This window comes from Atractosteus spatula, chromosome 26 (genome assembly GCF_055471065.1).
Source record: "Atractosteus spatula isolate fAtrSpa1 chromosome 26, fAtrSpa1.hap1, whole genome shotgun sequence".
In the NCBI taxonomy this organism is placed as follows: domain Eukaryota; kingdom Metazoa; phylum Chordata; class Actinopteri; order Semionotiformes; family Lepisosteidae; genus Atractosteus; species Atractosteus spatula.
The window spans coordinates 715,184-733,142 of record NC_142731.1 but is presented as its reverse complement, the minus strand read 5'-3'; the positions used below and the strand labels follow the sequence as shown (position 1 = coordinate 733,142).

At 44.4% G+C, this 17,959-nt stretch overlaps 2 protein-coding genes across 21 annotated transcripts in view; one reads left to right on the top strand and one right to left on the bottom strand.

The window, feature by feature from the left end:
• Window positions 1–6,868, top strand: part of svild (supervillin d) — a 77,290-nt gene extending 70,422 nt beyond the window's left edge. For all 18 annotated transcript variants that reach the window (XM_088905975.1, XM_088905970.1, XM_088905986.1 and 15 more), the window contains 5 exons: window positions 584–739; window positions 1,670–1,813; window positions 2,708–2,820; window positions 4,782–4,937; window positions 5,348–6,868. In XM_088905975.1, the coding sequence (XP_088762101.1) occupies window positions 584–739; window positions 1,670–1,813; window positions 2,708–2,820; window positions 4,782–4,937; window positions 5,348–5,434 (656 nt within the window). In that variant the 3' untranslated portion in view covers window positions 5,435–6,868. The remainder of the gene's footprint in view (window positions 1–583; window positions 740–1,669; window positions 1,814–2,707; window positions 2,821–4,781; window positions 4,938–5,347) is intronic.
• Window positions 6,658–17,854, bottom strand: tmem98 (transmembrane protein 98). 3 transcript variants are annotated; one of them, XM_088905989.1, is made up of 7 exons: window positions 17,750–17,854; window positions 12,733–12,942; window positions 10,491–10,622; window positions 9,781–9,814; window positions 9,362–9,477; window positions 9,214–9,273; window positions 6,658–8,779 (listed from the first exon to the last, which is right to left on the bottom strand). In XM_088905989.1, exons 2-7 carry the CDS (start codon window positions 12,879–12,881, stop codon window positions 8,572–8,574), a joined length of 699 nt encoding a protein of 232 aa, XP_088762115.1. In that variant the 5' UTR covers window positions 12,882–12,942; window positions 17,750–17,854; the 3' UTR covers window positions 6,658–8,571. The 3 variants fall into 3 exon arrangements, with proteins under 3 accessions (XP_088762115.1, XP_088762116.1, XP_088762114.1); XM_088905990.1 differs by lacking the exon at window positions 17,750–17,854 and adding an exon at window positions 17,629–17,683; XM_088905988.1 differs by lacking the exon at window positions 17,750–17,854 and adding an exon at window positions 14,065–14,171 and having other exon boundaries at window positions 6,660–8,779.
• Window positions 17,855–17,959: the final 105 nt, after the last annotated feature.

The following is a 17,959-nucleotide window of genomic DNA, read 5'->3' as shown; positions in this document are numbered from 1 at the left end:
TGCCCTGCAGGACTGACTCTCCGCTGCGATAACCTGTTCAGACAGACCCGGCTCGTGTGGTCCCTGACAGTCTGGCTCAGATCACGCTCAGCTGGGTTCAGTCCCATCCTCTGAGCACTCGGTCTGGCAGCTTTTGTGAGGAGCAGATCGGTAACTGCTGTTTTCACAAACTCAGTTCTTATTGTACTGTAACAAACCTTGAGGCTGACTGGTGAGCGATACAGAGCTGTACAATCAAGTTAACATACTCCAGTCATTATTCCACACGTGTCAAGTGAATGATTATGTGCTGAGTCCCAGTCCATCTCAGCTGATGCTCTGCTGAACACCTGTTATGTGAATATGTTTGTAGTGAAATCTAGCATAGAAGATTTTATTTTTATATGAATATTTTAGAACTATATCATTTTATACTTGAGCATAAAGAACATGTAATTAACTGGCAAAACTTGAGATTTTACAGCAGTCTTATTTGGGACAGTGGGATCTCAGATATCCGACAGGTCTCTCGGGAGTGATGTTAAGAGCAGGACCAAGCAGGAGGCCCTCGTGTCTGTGTCCTGAAAGCTCTTGTGTCTTACAGACCCTGGCAAATACAACTTCACGCCCCGTCTGTTCAGGCTGAGCGCGAGCAGCGGCATGTTCACGGCCGAGGAGCAGCTGGGCCCGGCCCGGACCTCGGGCACAGTGATGGCGATGCCCTTCCTGCAGGAGAACCTCTACTCCGTGCCACAGCCCGGTGAGCGCCTGCCTGCCCCTCTCTCGGCGGCAGCGCTGGGTGATCGTTAGGGGAATTAGTGTAAAGCGTGTGGCAGGTCTGCAGTGTGTGCGCAGTGGTGCGATTGTGATACAGGTGTCACTGTGTACTGCAGAGGGGGCACTGTGCCACAGGTTGCATTGCTGCATGTTTGCCCTTGTTCACACGGGCTGCCTCTAGGTGCTGCGGTTTCCTCCCGCAGTCCAAAGACACGCTGGCAGGTTGATTGGCTTCCGGGAACACTGTCCCTGGTGTGAGTGTGTGTGCCCTGCAGTGGACTGGCTTCCTGTCCGGGGGGTACCCTGCCCTGTGCCTGTTGCTTGCCAGGATAGGCTCTGGCTGCCCCGCAACCCTGAACTGGAAGAAGTGGTTACACACGTATGGATGTATACTGTACATGGATATCACCCTGCTGTTATATCTTTGTAGTGGAGATACTGATGTGACTTTAACAATATTTTGACTGTGTCATCATAAACAGAAAGCCATCCTTGGCAGTTTTTGCCCACTGACAGAGGCGCATCACAAGAGAATAGAACATTTTTACTACTTTCATTGCATCATTGCAAACCAGAAATATTAGGGTCCACAGAGCAGATATGCATAAGAACATTTATGCTAAACAAATACCATGGAATTTAACCTTGGATATTTCTTATCATATACCTTGCACATTTGCATCCCACTTCTAAACACTCTACTGCAGAATGTGGACTTGGGCCTTTGATCTCTGATGGATCAGATTCCCTGATCATTCAAGATTCCCTGACATTTCTCACAAGAGCGGGAGCCCAGGACTGTGCTGTGATGAAATGACAAATACTGTTGTCTCTTTAGCACTCCATTCCTTAACTGGGATAGAGTCATGTTTTTATTTGAAGTGTTGTTCCTCTGTCTCCTGTCCCATCCCAGCCCTCTTCCTGCTGGATAACCGCATGGAGGTGTACCTGTGGCAGGGCCAGCAGCCCCCAGACGTGGAGTGCACCGGCTCCGCGCAGATCCGCTGGGACAGCGAGAGGAAGTGCGCTATGGAGACTGTCCTGCAGTACTGCAAAGGTACAGTGTCCCAGCAGCTGGAGAAGCTGAGTCAGTGTTTTAGCTGAACTGTGGGTTTCAGGGTACTCTGAGTCGGCGTTTTAGCTGTGCCGCATATTTCGGGGGAAAATGAGTCAGATTTTGAGTGCCTTTTTGTAAATGTTTTAACACACTTTAATGAAGCTGCAGAACTACCATTTTCCAGGAGAGCAGCTTTTGATGTCTGCCCCATGTCTTGTGGAACTCATTTGATTTTCTGTATACTAGCACAGCTACATTTTCAGATCAAACTGATTCATACTTAATGGTCAGATGAGTTGATTCCGGAGTACGGGACAAGACACAATAGTTATTTGGCATTGTGAATGATAATGATATTGTCATTAAAAATGCATTCACTCCTGCTTTGACAATAAGATTATTACAAATAGTAGGGGGTGCTTGAACTAACACAGTACCCACTGAGCTGCAGCTGGGATCCTGTAGCCAGGTTTGTCTAGTATGTTTGTCTACAGCATCACACGGACAGCAGCAAATATCTAACTTTTGATTGATGTTCAGCGCTTCACACAAACCTAGCTTTTATGCAACCTACAGCATCAAATGTTCTAACACTGAACAGCATTGACTGTGATCTTAGATGTTTTTGCCTCATTTCCTTTTTGTAATTTTTTTTGTAACCTGAGTGCAGTTTTACACGCGTCCTGCACACGTGCCCTTGTCTCGGGAGCGGGGAGGAAACCGGACAGGTGTCCAGTGAGGCGGTGATGCTGCTCTGATGGCAGCTGTACAGATGTTCACACGCTCCAGTATGGAGGAGGGCTGGGAATGCAGGCGGAGCTGCTCAGTGTTGCATTAGGCCACCACAAGCCCTTGACTGTCTTTCCTCTGAGGGGTGTTTGTGTCTCTCCTCAGAAAAGAATGCCAGACGCCCTCCTCGGGCCTACCTGATCCACGCCGGCGCTGAGCCCCTCACCTTCACCAACATCTTCCCCAAGTGGGAGGCCCTGCCTGCGATCAAGGCCCAGGTATCCTTCCACCCCGGCCTCCTGATGTGCTCGGTTTCAAACGAGCTTTCCTTACTTTCCACTCGAGTCCGCTGGCTTGTGTCCAGCTCATGGTGGAGAAGTGCGCTGGGAGAAGTCCTCAGTGCCCTTGTGATTTGTTTATCGGGTCCTGATCTTCTCTGTTGAGACTAAAAGGGTCTGTCTCAGTGTAGGGAGTAATTCTGAGCGACTGATTCCAGAGCAGATCTCAGTGGCCAGAACTGCACGCAGTACTCTGAGGTCTAGCCAGCACATTGTATATTTTTAACATAACATTCTTTTTATTACTGCCTCAGAGTGTGTAGAAATTGAAAATGACGTCTACATAAACATTCTTACAAGCAGCAGCTTGAAGGTTTGTTTAGGCAGTCAGGGTCTGTTCAGTCTGTCTCTCCTCAGACTGAGTAATAAACTGTTGTTCCCTTGTAGCTGTTTAAATATCTCCCAACAGGTGACAGATCAATGTTTCTGGATCTCACGTAGTGATGACACTTTAATAGTTGTTATTCAGACAACCACCAGCAGAGCATCTTAAAGATAATTGGTTTGTTTGATTTGAAAAAAAAAATCAGATCTTATTCAACCAAAATAACATCTTCATACACACTTCCTACAGCACTAGAATATCACAATTTCTCATAACCATTTATCCACAACCAAGACAAAGGCACAACGGGTAACTAAGTATTCATAATGCACCTCACACATGCCGTACATTCTATTGTGACAAATCTTCTATATTAACTTATGGATTTTTGACTAACAGTATAAACAAATTATGAAGGTGCCTACATAGAACCACTGTTAGACAAGTTGTGACCTACTAACTTATAACTCTGTCCAGCTTTTAAAGAATTGAACAGTAGTTCCCAAGTTCTATGAGAGCAAACTGGTTTTATTTGGTTAAGGTCGTAAGAGTCCCGCTGGAGTGAAATCCAGACGAGCAAGAGCCAGGCTAGTCCTAGAGCTCCTTTCATCCCACACACATAAAAGGAAAGGGGGCTTGGAATAACAGGGAGAGAGGAGCAGCGTCTCGCGAGTACCGCCCAGCTCAGTGGGGCTGTCAGACGCTTTACTGACAGTCATCAGCAGTAACTCTTGTTGCAGATTCTTAGGAAAAACATTCCTCAGACATATCATGTTTACCTACTAGTGTAGGACTCAGAATGACTGCACCAAGAATTGCTTTTGCAGTTTGTAATAGCTTGTAATCTCTGTTTTTTTATCTTTATTGCCGCATTGAAGCTTTTTATATCTATGTAACACTGGCCTGATCCATCGATATTTTCTGTGCTCAGGTACAAGGATAGAAAGAGTTTGGTAACAGCACCACCGAGCAGAACATCAGTCTCTATTCAATACAGCTGTTCAACAGAATATTACTAGAATAAATGTGTGGATTTGATTTTATTTTAAGTGTTCAAACCTAGAACCCATATTTACATGCATTTTACTAAGTGGAATTTTTCAGGAACATATTTCTAGCTTAAAAAAAGAACTGCCAGTACTGGACTTTCAAAGTAGTCGAATCACTGGTAGACAGTCTATCCTGGTGTGTTGTTGGTGTCTGACGTCATTTTTTGTGATTTCGTTGCTTTTTACAAAAACATGATCAGATGAGATGGGGAAATAAATTACAATGACCTCAAGCTTGCAAGTATATCAAGTATCATTGAACTTTTTAGGTATATATCAAAAAGTAGATATACTTTGTAGGTACTGATATTCGATATATTAGTTTCCCTGAGTGTTCAAGCCGGAACACAAGAAGACGAGACGCGGTGCGGCATCTGTTCCACTGCTGGTCACCGGTAGATCAGGCCGCATGTTTGAAAGTCCAGTCAGGGCCCTAGGGTGCTGCTAGCAGCACAGAGGGGGAGCTGAGGAGCTGCTGGGACAGCCCTGAGTGGCACTGGCTCTTTCACCCTGTCTGGTGTTCTCAGGCCGAGGCCTCGTGGGACAAGGTGATCCTGGTGCAGGACGCGCTGGCCCGGCTCTGCAAGACGCAGTACTCCCTGGAGGAGCTGCAGGGCAAGCCACTGCCCGAGGGCGTGGACCCTCTCCGCCTGGAGCTCTACCTGTCAGACGAGGACTTCCAGGTACCGCACATGGCTCTGCTCCGGCCTCCTGACCCATCCAACCACAGCACCGCCCGGCCTCATGACCCATTACACCAGAACACTGTCCGGCCTCCTGACCCATTACACCAGAACACCGACCGGCCTCCTGACCCATCCAACCACAGCACCGCCTGGCCTCCTGACCCATTACACCAGAACATTCCCTTGCATTGTCGCACTGTTGGCACAACGAAGTCCAGCTAGTTCCACTCTGAATTCACTCCTGTCTCCATCTCTGGTATTAGCTCTTGAATTGTCCTACAGGGATGAGCTTCATCCTTCGGGACACATTTCGTTCTTGAACGATTGCTTGAGTGTTTCACTAAGGGAGCTGGCATTCAGTAACACCTCTTTAAAAGTGTGTTTATTTTTGTGTTTCTCTGTTTCAGAGGGTTTTGGAGATGAAGAGGGATGAGTTCAACTCCCTTCCTAGCTGGAAACAAAAAAACCTGAAAAAGAGCAAAGGACTGTTCTAAACTGGGGGAAAGTGGGCGACTGGATTCTGTACATAAAATAACTGTCTCATGAAATGTGCTGCACTTTTTGTATCTTTATAACTCTTCTGTAAAGTGCCGAAATGTAAGTTGGTAGTGTACAACCTGCCATGTCTGTTTGTACCTGGAGTGTGTCTTGAGGAAGTCAGCAGTCTGCCCAGCGAGGGTGGAAGAGACGACACAACTCGGAACGAAGGGCGAACCGTCTCAAAATATATTCGATCAAAACGAGGTGCAGCGTTTTTAACAGACTCCCAACATATAAATATGTATAAATATATTTTTTTTTTGTAATTTTCATGCTACGTGACACTGCCGCGAGGAGAAAAACACCAGAAATAAATGACCATGTAGCAGTTGAAAAGAAAATGGTGCTTTTAGCTTTAAAGTGTGAATGTTTTTAATGACGTTTTATTAGGGACACCACTGTCAGAAACCACACACACATCTCGTGTCTCCCCTGTGATCGTTCTTCATTTGGTCACGTGCATTGTGTCCACTCTGGGGGGGAACCACATTTTTAAGACCACAATTCGTGTTTGCCCAGATCCATGTTACTGCAATATGAATGTTTGTGTAACACGGCTCATTCCTGCCAGGAGAAAAAGTTTGGGTTGTCTGCTTTTACTTTAGAGTTCTTTGGAAACACCGTCTTCTATGGTCTTCCCTGGAAACCTCGAGACTGAATATTAGAAGGTTGCAGTTGATCCTCACACCAGCTGCAGTGTTCAAAGAGCAGAAGTGGCCTGAGTATAGAACCACCCAGAACTTTTGCTGAAGCTGCCTGGAGGAATGTTGTCCAGGAAGCGGTACCACTGAAGCTGCAGAGGAACAACCAGCAAGCTCCAGAGGATGTTGAGCTGAGCAGTCAGGGCTCAGAGCTTCAGCAGTGGCAGCAGCAGTCTGACCAGGCTGCATTCCCGATGTTATGAACCTGTGCCTGTGAAGCACAGCCTGGAGCCCTGGAGACTTGCCTGTAACTGCCAGTAGCACACTGTAGTGACAAGGATCAGTGCGAATTGGGGTTAATCCTACATATTTAGATTTTCTTTTCCATTACATTGTTAATTTTTTTTTTTAAATACCATATTCATGCCAGGAATTGTTAATATTGCTCATGGTATTCTGTGCATACAGTCAGCAGTGTGGTCTGTGTTCTGAATGAATTTCTCTCTGTACGGAAACAGCAGGCTGGAAGAGGAGCATCTTTTTTAGAAAATGTTTTATTTGCCTGTATAAATCTATACAGAGGGAAACAAAGCGCATGTCAGTGTTTCATAGTTTCAGTAACAGGTAAGAGCTGACAGCATAAAACAGCACAGAATGAACGCTTACACAGTATTTCTCGAGTATGATTAGCAAGTGGGGAAAAGGTGTGGTATTTTAACAATAAATATGATTACACTATTTTTTACACATGAAGCCTCCCGTTTCCATCAATGTCTCATTCTCATTATTGCCATCTCATCTTCCTTTAGAAAAGCACGTACTTCACTCAGTACGTCCACAATATTTCTCTTCCAGAACTGGATCACAGGCAGGCCTTTACTACAAAAATACTAACTACAAAAGTAATTTCTTAACAGCAATGTGCATTGTACAAAATCTCTTATTTTAAGTGCATTTTTTTTTTTTTGCAGAACCAGCGAGATTACATAATGTTAGTTTTCTTTAGAAGTTTATGCTATTAGTTGTGATCAAGTGTCTTGGTTTTTATTGGTTCAGCATTCCTATACAAGCAGGTATATATATATACTGTGCTACAGATGCACTTCAACACAGAATTTAATGTGTAATAATTAGTGTGGAATAAGTGTCATTAAAAATGTTTTCATTCGATAGCCAGCTGACAATCCCAGCACCTCTCACTGACCCGGATTTCAGACCTTCCTACTGGACTGAACAGTTTATTCAACTGTCCTGAATGGATTAAAGTCTAATCCATCTTGTGACAGCAAATGTTAACACTGTGCTTTCTGTTCCTATTGATTGTAGGCAGCCCCTGCCCGACTGATGTGAAGAGTCAAACATCTAGGGTGAGTGAATGAATGAGCCTTGCTTGCCAAAAACATCTCCTCGCAGGGCCTCCCTAACCCACCCGCCAGAGTTCTGCATGTACGGTTCGAGTCTAATGCAAGCTCACATGCTATGCCACACCGTGGCCAGCAGGGGTCTCCACCGTGCATTGATCAGGGTGTAGACCCTAAAGGGATTCTTCAGTAAGAAAAGCGCTAATACTTTAAATACTTTTTGTAGCATATGAGCACAAGCACAGACAAAATATATTCTTTACCAATTAACAGAATAAAATACAGCAAAAAAACTAAAGAAATTCAGCCTACAACGTCTGGCTGCTCTTATTAAATGGCTTTAGGAAAGGAACTGTGATATTTTAAGGACCTTAATTTTCAAAGGGTAGCCGACGCTATGAATATATGTTTTCACATTGATTAAATATGTTTAAATATAACGCATCAGACCATTTAGCGTGGTCAGACTTCTGACCGAATTCTGCTTGCTGGGACAGGCTCCGGCTCCCCCTGACCCTGACTTGGAAGGTGAGAAAGCACATGGGTGGTCAGGCTTGTGTCTTACCAGGCCCGGTCATGAAGTAGGGAACAGGAAAACTATCTAGTAACTCGACTTGAGCAGCTGATGCATAAAAGGGCCCTTTCACAGCCCAGCAGTCCTGAACCTCTGACCTCAAAGGAGTTGAATCCTGTATTTTATTTCTTTAAAACTGCTGAAAGTAGACGAATAATGCAAATCAGTGTAGCAGGTGGTAATTAAACAGTTGTGGAGCGGTGTGAGCAACTTGTATTCCTTAACACTCCATGAGCAAAACAGGAGTTTCGCTACATCACTGACCTGCAATCCTTTCAGGAACCCTGTGAGAAATGTGTGAATGATCAGTCATGTGAAGGCCCGGCTCGTCCTTATTTCTTCAGATGACGTTGTGAGTAACAGTCTACCTGAGCTACCTCCGTGTTACCAGTGTGAGGCCCGCCGATGTGTCAGAAACTGCCGATTCCCTAAAAGGTGCGTGTGTCCTTGCCGAGTGAAGGAGCGGGATATCTCGAGCTGGGGGGACAAGGGCCAGAGCGCTCCCGGCTCTGGGTCTATATGGCGGACTGCTCCTGCCGGAAGGCCTCGGCGCCGGGCAGGCTCCTGTCGGGCTCGGACGCCAGCGCGGCCTCCCGCAGCACGGTCATGTGGTCCTCGGCGGTGTTGAGCGATTGCTCGATCCAGTCCAAGCTGCCGGACATGTGGCAGGCGCTCCTGGTCACCAAGACCAGGTGGCTGACGGACAGCAGCAGGGCGGCGGCTCTGCGGGAATGGACGCCACAAGTCAGAGCGTTTTCACAGAGGCAGTTCCTCCCCGGTCCTGCTGGCAGGAAACTCTACTAGCTGGCTGCGGTCTGGCAAGGGGGCAGCATGTTCTGCACAGGGCTCTGAAGTTATTGTCCTTCAGCCCTGCCGTCATCCCAGGATTTGGGAAAGGGGCTGGAAATCTCTTCATTTAAGTGGGGTTCCTAATATTTTGACCAGTTTTTGTAAGAACTCGCATTCCATGCCTTTAAACACTGCAAATCAGAATGCCTCCAGATTCGTGGTATATTGGTTTTGCACAAGCACAGATCAGAAAATCTGTATTTTGGAATGTGTGTACGACATGTAAACAAGATTTGCCTCACAACTGAGATGACCAAGCTTTCACTTTCATAGCTTTGTTAAAATAATGATTTATTGCTATCACTTACCTGGCGTCAAGAAGTTTGGGATCCAGCGGAGGGTACATTGACCGTACAACATCGTCCACCCTGCAGAATGAGAGGAGACAGACACGCTCAGCATCACACAGGGCGCTGCGCTGCGGCACGACAGCTGCTGACAGACATGCTCACGTACCGCGGGCTGATCCTCTTGGCCACAGTGATGATGTCACTGAGGCTAGCCGGAGCCTTGACCTTTGCCCCTGAACCCATGGTCATAGCAACAAGCTTCTCGGTCAGAGTGTGGCAGATCTGCAAGGGAGAGTCCGAGAACTAACACAATGAAACGGCCAACAGAAAATCAATGTCTGACAAATGTCCTTTAATTAATTTTTCTAGTACTTATCTTGTTTGTAACAAATTCTTTTTTTTTCATTTAATCATGGTAGTAATTGATTATAAATAATTACAAGAAAGAATCTAATGAAGGGTCATTTATGAACTTTTGTGATCTAAAATATAACTTTAATTTAACAGCTATTAATACAGCACAACAAGCTGACAAAACATACTTTTGCTTCAAAGAAACTGTTTTATATTTCAACAAATGCTTACCTTTAAGATAGCAATACAGTGAGAGACCAGGCCTCTGAAATAAAAGAATATTATTTTGCAGTAAGTCAGCCTCGTCAACATCAAATGCAAATCTCTTTTTTTCCTCACATGGTACATCCTTCTCAAAAATGTTTGTTTTGAGGGCTAGATCCAGGATCAATATTGTGCAAGTATATAAAGGGTTTTCCTAAAACATTTAAAGCACAAAAACATACCACCCATCCCATTTACCAGAGGAGAAAACAACACCCCTGAACCTGTGGTTAGCACCAACACAACACTGCTGTGAACACACAAATCATGTGCTGAAATAAAGGCAACATCAACACGAACCACTGTTACACATATCGCCAGGTGGGAAAAAGAGGACCGAGTCTGTCCACGTTTGACTAGGAACCTCCTGTTGGTGAAATACAGGATGGACTTGTTCATCGATGCACTGGTTTAGTCACAACGCCCACAATGTAAGTGGTGGACACTGTTTGTTTGTCCCTCAGCCAAACGGTTCCAGATGTCCAGCCCAGTGCTGTAGACCCTTAACATAATTATTAATTCAATTACTGGGTGGCATCCTGGCTTCCCCGCGGCTCTGAAAGGCCCAGTTGTGTGGAAGCAGGGTAGGGGTCCTAGTGAGTGCGGCCTACAGAAATAGGGCAGCTTAGCGTGATCTTTTGGGAGGAGCTGAAACAAAATCCACAAATCAGACGTACGACGCGTCTTCGATCCAGTCCTCGTTCTCCAGGATGGCCTCGATGTGGGGATTAGTGATGATGACATCGTCCAGCTCCAGCTCGGAGGGCTCGCTCTGCGTCTCCATGGCCCCGATGAGGTCTACTGTAGGTCTGAGGAAAGACGGGAAAAACACAGGGTGATGTCACACTGCATGTAACCTGATCTAAAGCATGAACTAACGGTCTTGAGCAGATCTCTGAAGGGGTTATCTGAATATTAAACAAATTCAAAAAGGGAAAGTAAGGGGAAATGCACTGAAAGTGGAGAATGGGAGGCACGTAGTTACACAAAGGGTTGTGGGAGTATGGAATAAGCTGCTTGGCCACTTTCTGTCAAAGATGAGATCCTCGGATCAATAAGCTAACAAACTCCGAAGTCACGCTAAATGACAAGAACGATGTACATGCCCATTACTTGATTCTCACTCTTTTTTTTTAGATTGCACTCAAGCACGAGACTGATGAGATCTCCCCAGAGGATTCCGAGGTGGAGTCCCGGTCACCCAGAGCTAAGTACCACAGTCCTCTTATAACACGGTATCAGTGTTTCACTCCCCAGTCTCCAGAAGTCCATTTGGAGAAAACCAGTTTTGTAGGACTGGTCACAACAATACAGTTTTTCTTACTCTGTTTGCTCTGGCCATGTAAAAAACATTTATACTTTGTAATGAATATGATAAGGAGTTGCATGTGGATAGCATACCGATCAGCTTGGTCAGCATAGTGACCAACACTCCTGGTCTAAATGCAAGAACTTCTATTAACAATCACCAGGTCTCAAACTACCACAAAACAAGGTTTTCTGAGGTTTCTAAGAAATATAGTATCTAGTGCAGATGATCATGGCTGTGTTGAGTTTCTCATGTAAGCAGCACAGAGGAGACTCTCGTCATGTTAGCCCTGCTACAAAACTCTTGTACTGCTGTTGTGGAGAAGTCTGGCCTATAACCTAGACTACACTTCTGTGACAACTGATAATTGAGCAGTTAACTTAAGCTTTCAATGGGCAAATCAGATTTTCACATTTGCAAATACGCAACTGACACAGCATTGTCTTGGTTTAACATTCAGAGATCAAAGCCAATCACGTACAAAACCAGGAACCTGCTGCAAGTAAATCTAAGCTGTTATGATTGGTATCATACATTGATACAAGGATGTTTTAATTTTATATATTAGTTGCAAAAAACATATGGTCTTTTACAATATCTGTATTAGGCAAATAGGCAAACCTTAGGCAGCAGGAGAAATTAATTGCAGAAAACCAAATACAATACAATATTAAAGCAGTTGTCCTCCCAAGCTGATTCCCTCTGGCTTTCCTCCTCAGCATGTGAACAAGGTCCTGCTCGAACAAACACACTGCTGGGCTTGTGCCTGGTATCTCTCGTGTTTGGTGTTGTGTGACATACACTGACCTGGAATGCCAACACTGCTCATTTTAATATAGTATAACTGCTGGCATCTTTGATTTTACTGCCTGTTAGAAGACGGTTATGGCTCTAATGAAAACAAAACACAGAGGTCACCATCTAGTCTGATAAACTCCTTTGAGAAAGTTTCCATTTGCCCTCACACTGGACAGAAACATCAATTAATCTGAACACCTAAACGGAATACTGGCACTGTGCATTTCAAAACAGATTATTGGGGGGTGAAAAAATGCACTGCAGAAAATTTAGCTGTTACCTGCATTTGAAAGTTTCTGTTTAACTTATTTTTAAAAATGACCAACGTGATTTTCAATGACTCTCTACACATAAACCCACGACACTGATCGGCAGTTACTGAACAGATGACTGGGGTTACTTTCTTTTCTGTGCAAGGTAAATAAGCCACAATGGGATAGTTTCATTAAAACCTTTGACGCTGCTTTCATTGTACTAACCTACTTTCTAAAATAGGGAATGCCAGCTTCTACTGGTGCAAGAAAATGTCAAACACATCGCACGTCTTTTAGTAACTATTACTTTAGCATCTGGAGAGTTAAACGTCACTTTCTGACCTTTTTGCATTCTTTTCTTAAAAGGAAAAAAACGGGTATTATTCTAGCATGACAATTAAAGTTTTATTAATCTGAATATAGCAAAGGTTCATGCTTAAATGGCACCTGAATGTATCTCAGTGTGAGGTGTTGAGAAGAAGATTCTGTCCAGTGTCAGTGTCCTGAGACAGTGAGGCCCATGACTGACAGGAGTCAGGAGGGAGGGTCACTACTCACTTGGATTCAAACTGGTGCAGGAGGCTGGTGGGGCGGCAGTACCGATGTCTGCAAATAGCCACCAGTGCTACAAAGGAGGCCAGGAAAATGGTGCCCAGGACGCCGATCGCCACAATCACGACAGTGTCCATGGCTGTCTGCTCTCTCATCCAGGGATTCACAGCAACAAGGCAGTTCGACTGGACCAGCTTGCTAAGAGCGGCTTTTCATCTGAAAACAGAAATCATCACACGAGTTATAAAGTGCTGATCTGCATCAGGTCCTCACCACAGCACACTTTCAGATGCAACGCTTGGGTTTTTTATTCCATGGGAAGAAAAAACTTTTTAAGCATGTATTTCTCCCCCGTGTTTCCTTCTGGAGCAATTTTAACACCTGCTTTAGTTTTCATCATTGATAAGCCACATGCCAGGCTTAATGTATTAAAGCACATGGCTTTGGTAAGTCAAGTCCAAAGTCTGAAAAATTAAAACCAGTTCATTGTGGCAAATGTTGACTCACCCCTCCAAAACACACAGCCCTGATGTTGATCAAGTAATACATACAGCAGGGCACTCAGAGAAAAGATTTAATTTTAAACAACGATGGTTAGAAAGCCTGTACCAAACAAATTAAGACATTTTTCACAAACCTCACGTTCCAATTCATATAATTCCAAAATAATCAACCCAGCACTTTAGGCTATATTTTTATATTATAAATATACATTACTTTAAATATAGTTTTTCATTAAAAGTACACTAACCAGTCTAATGAGAAACTCCGCACTTTTACACAGTACTTTTGAAAAACATATTTGGTATATGATACTCTTCTGTTCCTCACAGCACTTCCTGTCTCCAAACTGTACACAAGTCATTTCACATTCAGAGTCTCTCATAGTACTTCTGTCTTTGCACTAATTTTAAAATGTGAGACACAATACGTGACGTATATATTTCACCACTAAGATTTCCTGGGCTTCTCTCTAGGGTGTGAAAACATCCACTCCATTAGCGCAAAACACCGCTTTTACCTCACAGAAAAATAAAATCACAGATGTCTTTTGCCTTTCAGACTCGTCGTTCTAAAACAAGGTGCTATAAAATCATAATGGTTTTGATTTTGACCAGAAATGATTATAGTGTTGCTTCTTAAAGAAGACAGGAAATGTGATGTCCTCGTAAACAACAGCGTCTGCGAGACCTCCAGTCCAGCAGATCGTGACGCATGCTGTACTCGGCCACTGGCCAGAAGACGGTCCGCTTTTGTAGCTCAGACAGGTGCCTTCTGTATGTGAACACACAAAACAAAAGTTGAGGACAAAGACCAAATTTGCATCTAGCTTCCTACCTTTCGCCAGTATGATTTCCAACCGTCTTCCCAGACATCTGCTGGAAACCTCACAGACTTCCCCCTTGGTGCTGATCTTCACAAACTCTAAGGGAAGCGAAAAGGGCAACACCCACCTGACCTCTGACCAAATGAGTCACACATTAACCAACAGGTGAGACTCAATAAGGTGTGTACAAGTATCAGACACACAGTGCACCTTTCCTTAGATTTTAATCCTGATTTAATCCTACTGTTGCACAGAAGATAACCACATCCATCCACTAAATCTCATACTTCAGAAAGGAAAGCATTGAAGTATGACACACCTCTGGGTTTCATGCCCACTGGTCACTGGGATAATAATATCCAGCAGCATCTTAAAAATGAACATCACTCGAAATTAAATGAGATACAGGGTTCTGATACTTCTGGGGGGCTACAGACATAATAGTCAGGCTTCTGTATCTCAGAGGAAGTAAGACTGACAGGACTGATAAATGTATTTATACATAGAAAAATGGTCTTCATAAATTAGTAACTATTTTTCATGCTGCGAAGATTTCTTGAAAAGCTTATTTAACATGAATATCTTGTGATCCGGCTCTGAGGAAGCAAATCCAGCTTTGTTTGGCTGCTTGGAGCTAACTGATCCAAGATTCCCATCCAGCTGTTTCATGGTAGAAGCCAGGGTGTCGGCAACACAAATAAAACACATCTGGGCAGCTTGTACCAGGCTGCAACCACTCTTCTGGTTCCTGTAGTTTCCACATCTTTCCTAATGTTTTTAAGAGTTTTCATCGCTTGAACCAGGTCTTCTCATAGTTTTCTTTGTTCAGCACTAAGAATGTTACGTTCCTATAGTCTGTAAGAGTAAGACATCCTTTTAAGACTATGAATGTACTAGTTCACTCTACTCTGAATTGATTCAAGAAAAGCATTATATTTTTGTAATGCAGTGGCCCAAACTGAACATAATAGTCTAAAAGAGGTCTTAATAGTGCATTATATAATTTAAAAGAACTATCACATTATTTCTAACCAATAGCCATCAATTAATGGAAAGCTTCTTATTCTTTAAAGCCTCATTTAATCAGTAAAACCATATTAACCTTTAAAAAGTTATATAAATATTGTTTTGGAGTTTATTGACAATACAACATTGAATCGTTTGTAGTGATGAACAGTGAGATTTTCACACATGGCCACATTTCCATGACCAAATATAACATCTTGTTAAGTAGCAACTGGATTTCTATACTACCCAGATTATTTATTATTGGAGAGAAGATATTATGGTGCCAGTAAGTTCATGTACCTGAAGATGGCTAAACTCCAAACAGCCAGGGAAACAGTCACAGAGAGTAGAAACCCAGCACAAACAGAGAGGAATGCTGTAAGTCTTTAATAGGATTAGCACACAGTGCCTGGGCTGTAACACTGTTATCAAGGCTTCATGTAAGAGCCACAGTTCTGTTCATTACAAGGCCCCTGGGCTACAGAACCACCTGTTGAAGACTAACTTAGTTCAGTATCAAATCTAAACAGTAGCCTACAACAGGAATAAACAAGCCTACTCCCCCCTCCCTCTTAATATTTCAGGTGAAAGATCAATGCCAGGACTTGCAGTTAATCCATAAGCAAGGTCGCCACCTAATTGCCCTCGATCACATAGAACACAGCAGGATGAACGTGACAGTTCCTCTGCACAGCCTGGGAACGTGCCCAAGCTGGAACAGTCTGCACACCTGCCTCAGAGTCTTGCATACAGCCCCTGCTGAAACATGGAATCCAGCAGCAATCTGTCCTCTATTTATGCACATTTAATCTCTCATTGATTAAATATTCACTCATGACTGATCATGATAGTCACGAGTCACTATGACTGTTGCATAAACACCTCACGAGAGAGTGAGATGATGTCTTTCATACATGAAGCCTGGTGAAAATCAAGAAATAAAAGCACAGATGCAACAAATCCAGTGGAACCAAGTTCTTGTTAGTGATGCATCAGGGTTTTGTGGAGACCATTGGGTTATTAGTCAGTGTGGTGCAAACAAACAGAACGATATGTTCATTGGCACACTGCTCAGCACTGCTGCCTCACAGCGCTGGGGACCTGGGTTCAATTCCGGACCAGGGGTGCTGTCTGTGTGGTGTCTGCATGTTTCCCCATGTTCACACTGGTCCCTTTCAGGGCTCCAGTTTCCTCCCACAGTCCAAAGACATACTGGTAGGTTAATTGGCTTCTGGGCACACTGGCCCTGGTGTGAGTGAGTGTGTGTCTGTGTGTGCCCTGCGATGGGCTGGTGTCCTGTCCAGGGTGTGCCCTGCCTTGCGCCTGTTGCTTGCAGGACAAACTCCGGCTCACTGCAACCCTGAATTGGACCAATAAAGATGAGAGACGTCTGCAAGGCTTTTAATAAATATCAGTCCAGTCAATGTTTACATTGACCATCCACTGCTTTCAATCTGGCACAGACAGTATTCCGAAACAACGACACAACAATTCCAGTCCATGAGCACTAAATCCCATTTCACAAGCGAATGACCTTCCAGCAGGATCGCAGGACCCTGGGTCACGTGACTGCGCTTGGAGAAATGCCCAATCGCTGCCCAGGCACAGCCAGCCTTGCACCTTTCTCAGGACAGAAGACCCACGCACACACTGCGCGCAGGGCGCTTTGGAAGACTGCAGATTGTAAAATGTCAAAACTTCCCTAAAGACACCAATGGCTCTGCTTAACATGCAGGTCGCAGAGTCATACTGCCTGGCAAACAATATTCCAAAATGATTTACTTGAAAGATAATTAGTGTCCTTATCAACACTGAAGCAATCAATCAGCAATACCTAAAAACTGTTCTAATGCTTCTGACAAACTCCAGGCTAATTATAAGTCACTCTGGACCTGAAACAACAAATTACGTCCCTGAAATGAAAAATAAATAAGTGGTATATCAGGCTCAATTAAGGGGAAAAAGACATATCAGACATATCTAAAGCACGGAATCTTTCAGATCAGGCTGCCCTCACGACGACACCAGAGGAAGACTTGAGGCACCTATTTTCTTTTCTGTGCACTCTTGCAGAAAGTAAGGCGCCGTTTTTAGCAGAGGAACAGGCGCGGACCCTGTGGAGCCCTCGCCCTCCCCCGCTGAAGACTGCAGAAGCGAAGAGCGGCGTGAGACACGGGTGGATAATGAAACATCTGCTGGAATTTTCCTGCCGTTAGTAAATAGTTTCATTGTTCAGGTTTCAGGGGGGTTTGAATTTCTGTCCTATCCAAATAACCAACAGCAACAAACAACAGAATCGACAGTAACAAAAACATACTTTATTGTTTAATTTTGTTTAAAACGCGTCTCCTGTCCGCTAATTTTCACCTTCCACAATTTCAGTAGTAGCGAAGGAGTTTTATTTTGTAACAGCACGGGAGTTTCCAGCGCTAAAGCTGATTAATGCTAACGGTATTGTAGAGATGTGGGTACAGTAGAGGTTGGGGAATCGCTCGCCGAAGAAAAATAAAGTTTTTTACACGAGGAAAAACTAATTTTACTAACCTTTTGTTTTTAAGTAGTCTTACCTCGCGCCCTCTCCTCGTTTTAATTGCGGTGTTCCCAAAACATCGCACAATCTTAATAAGGTTGCAGGAATGCTCAGTACAAAGTCTACAGCTCTTACGGATGGGGATATATTTCACTTACCGACTCATTTTTGTCGTATCTTTTGTCCTGACCACAAAGTGCCGTCCCCAGAGGCGCAAGCACCGATTTCGGGAAAACCCACTGGCGAGAGCTCGGAGCAGCCACGGGGGCGCGCACTGCCTGCGGCGTGAACTCCAGCTGTGGCGGAGCGCAAGGTGAGGCACGGCCACGCGCCTGCTCACGGCCGGGGGCGCGCCGCGGCGCTACCTG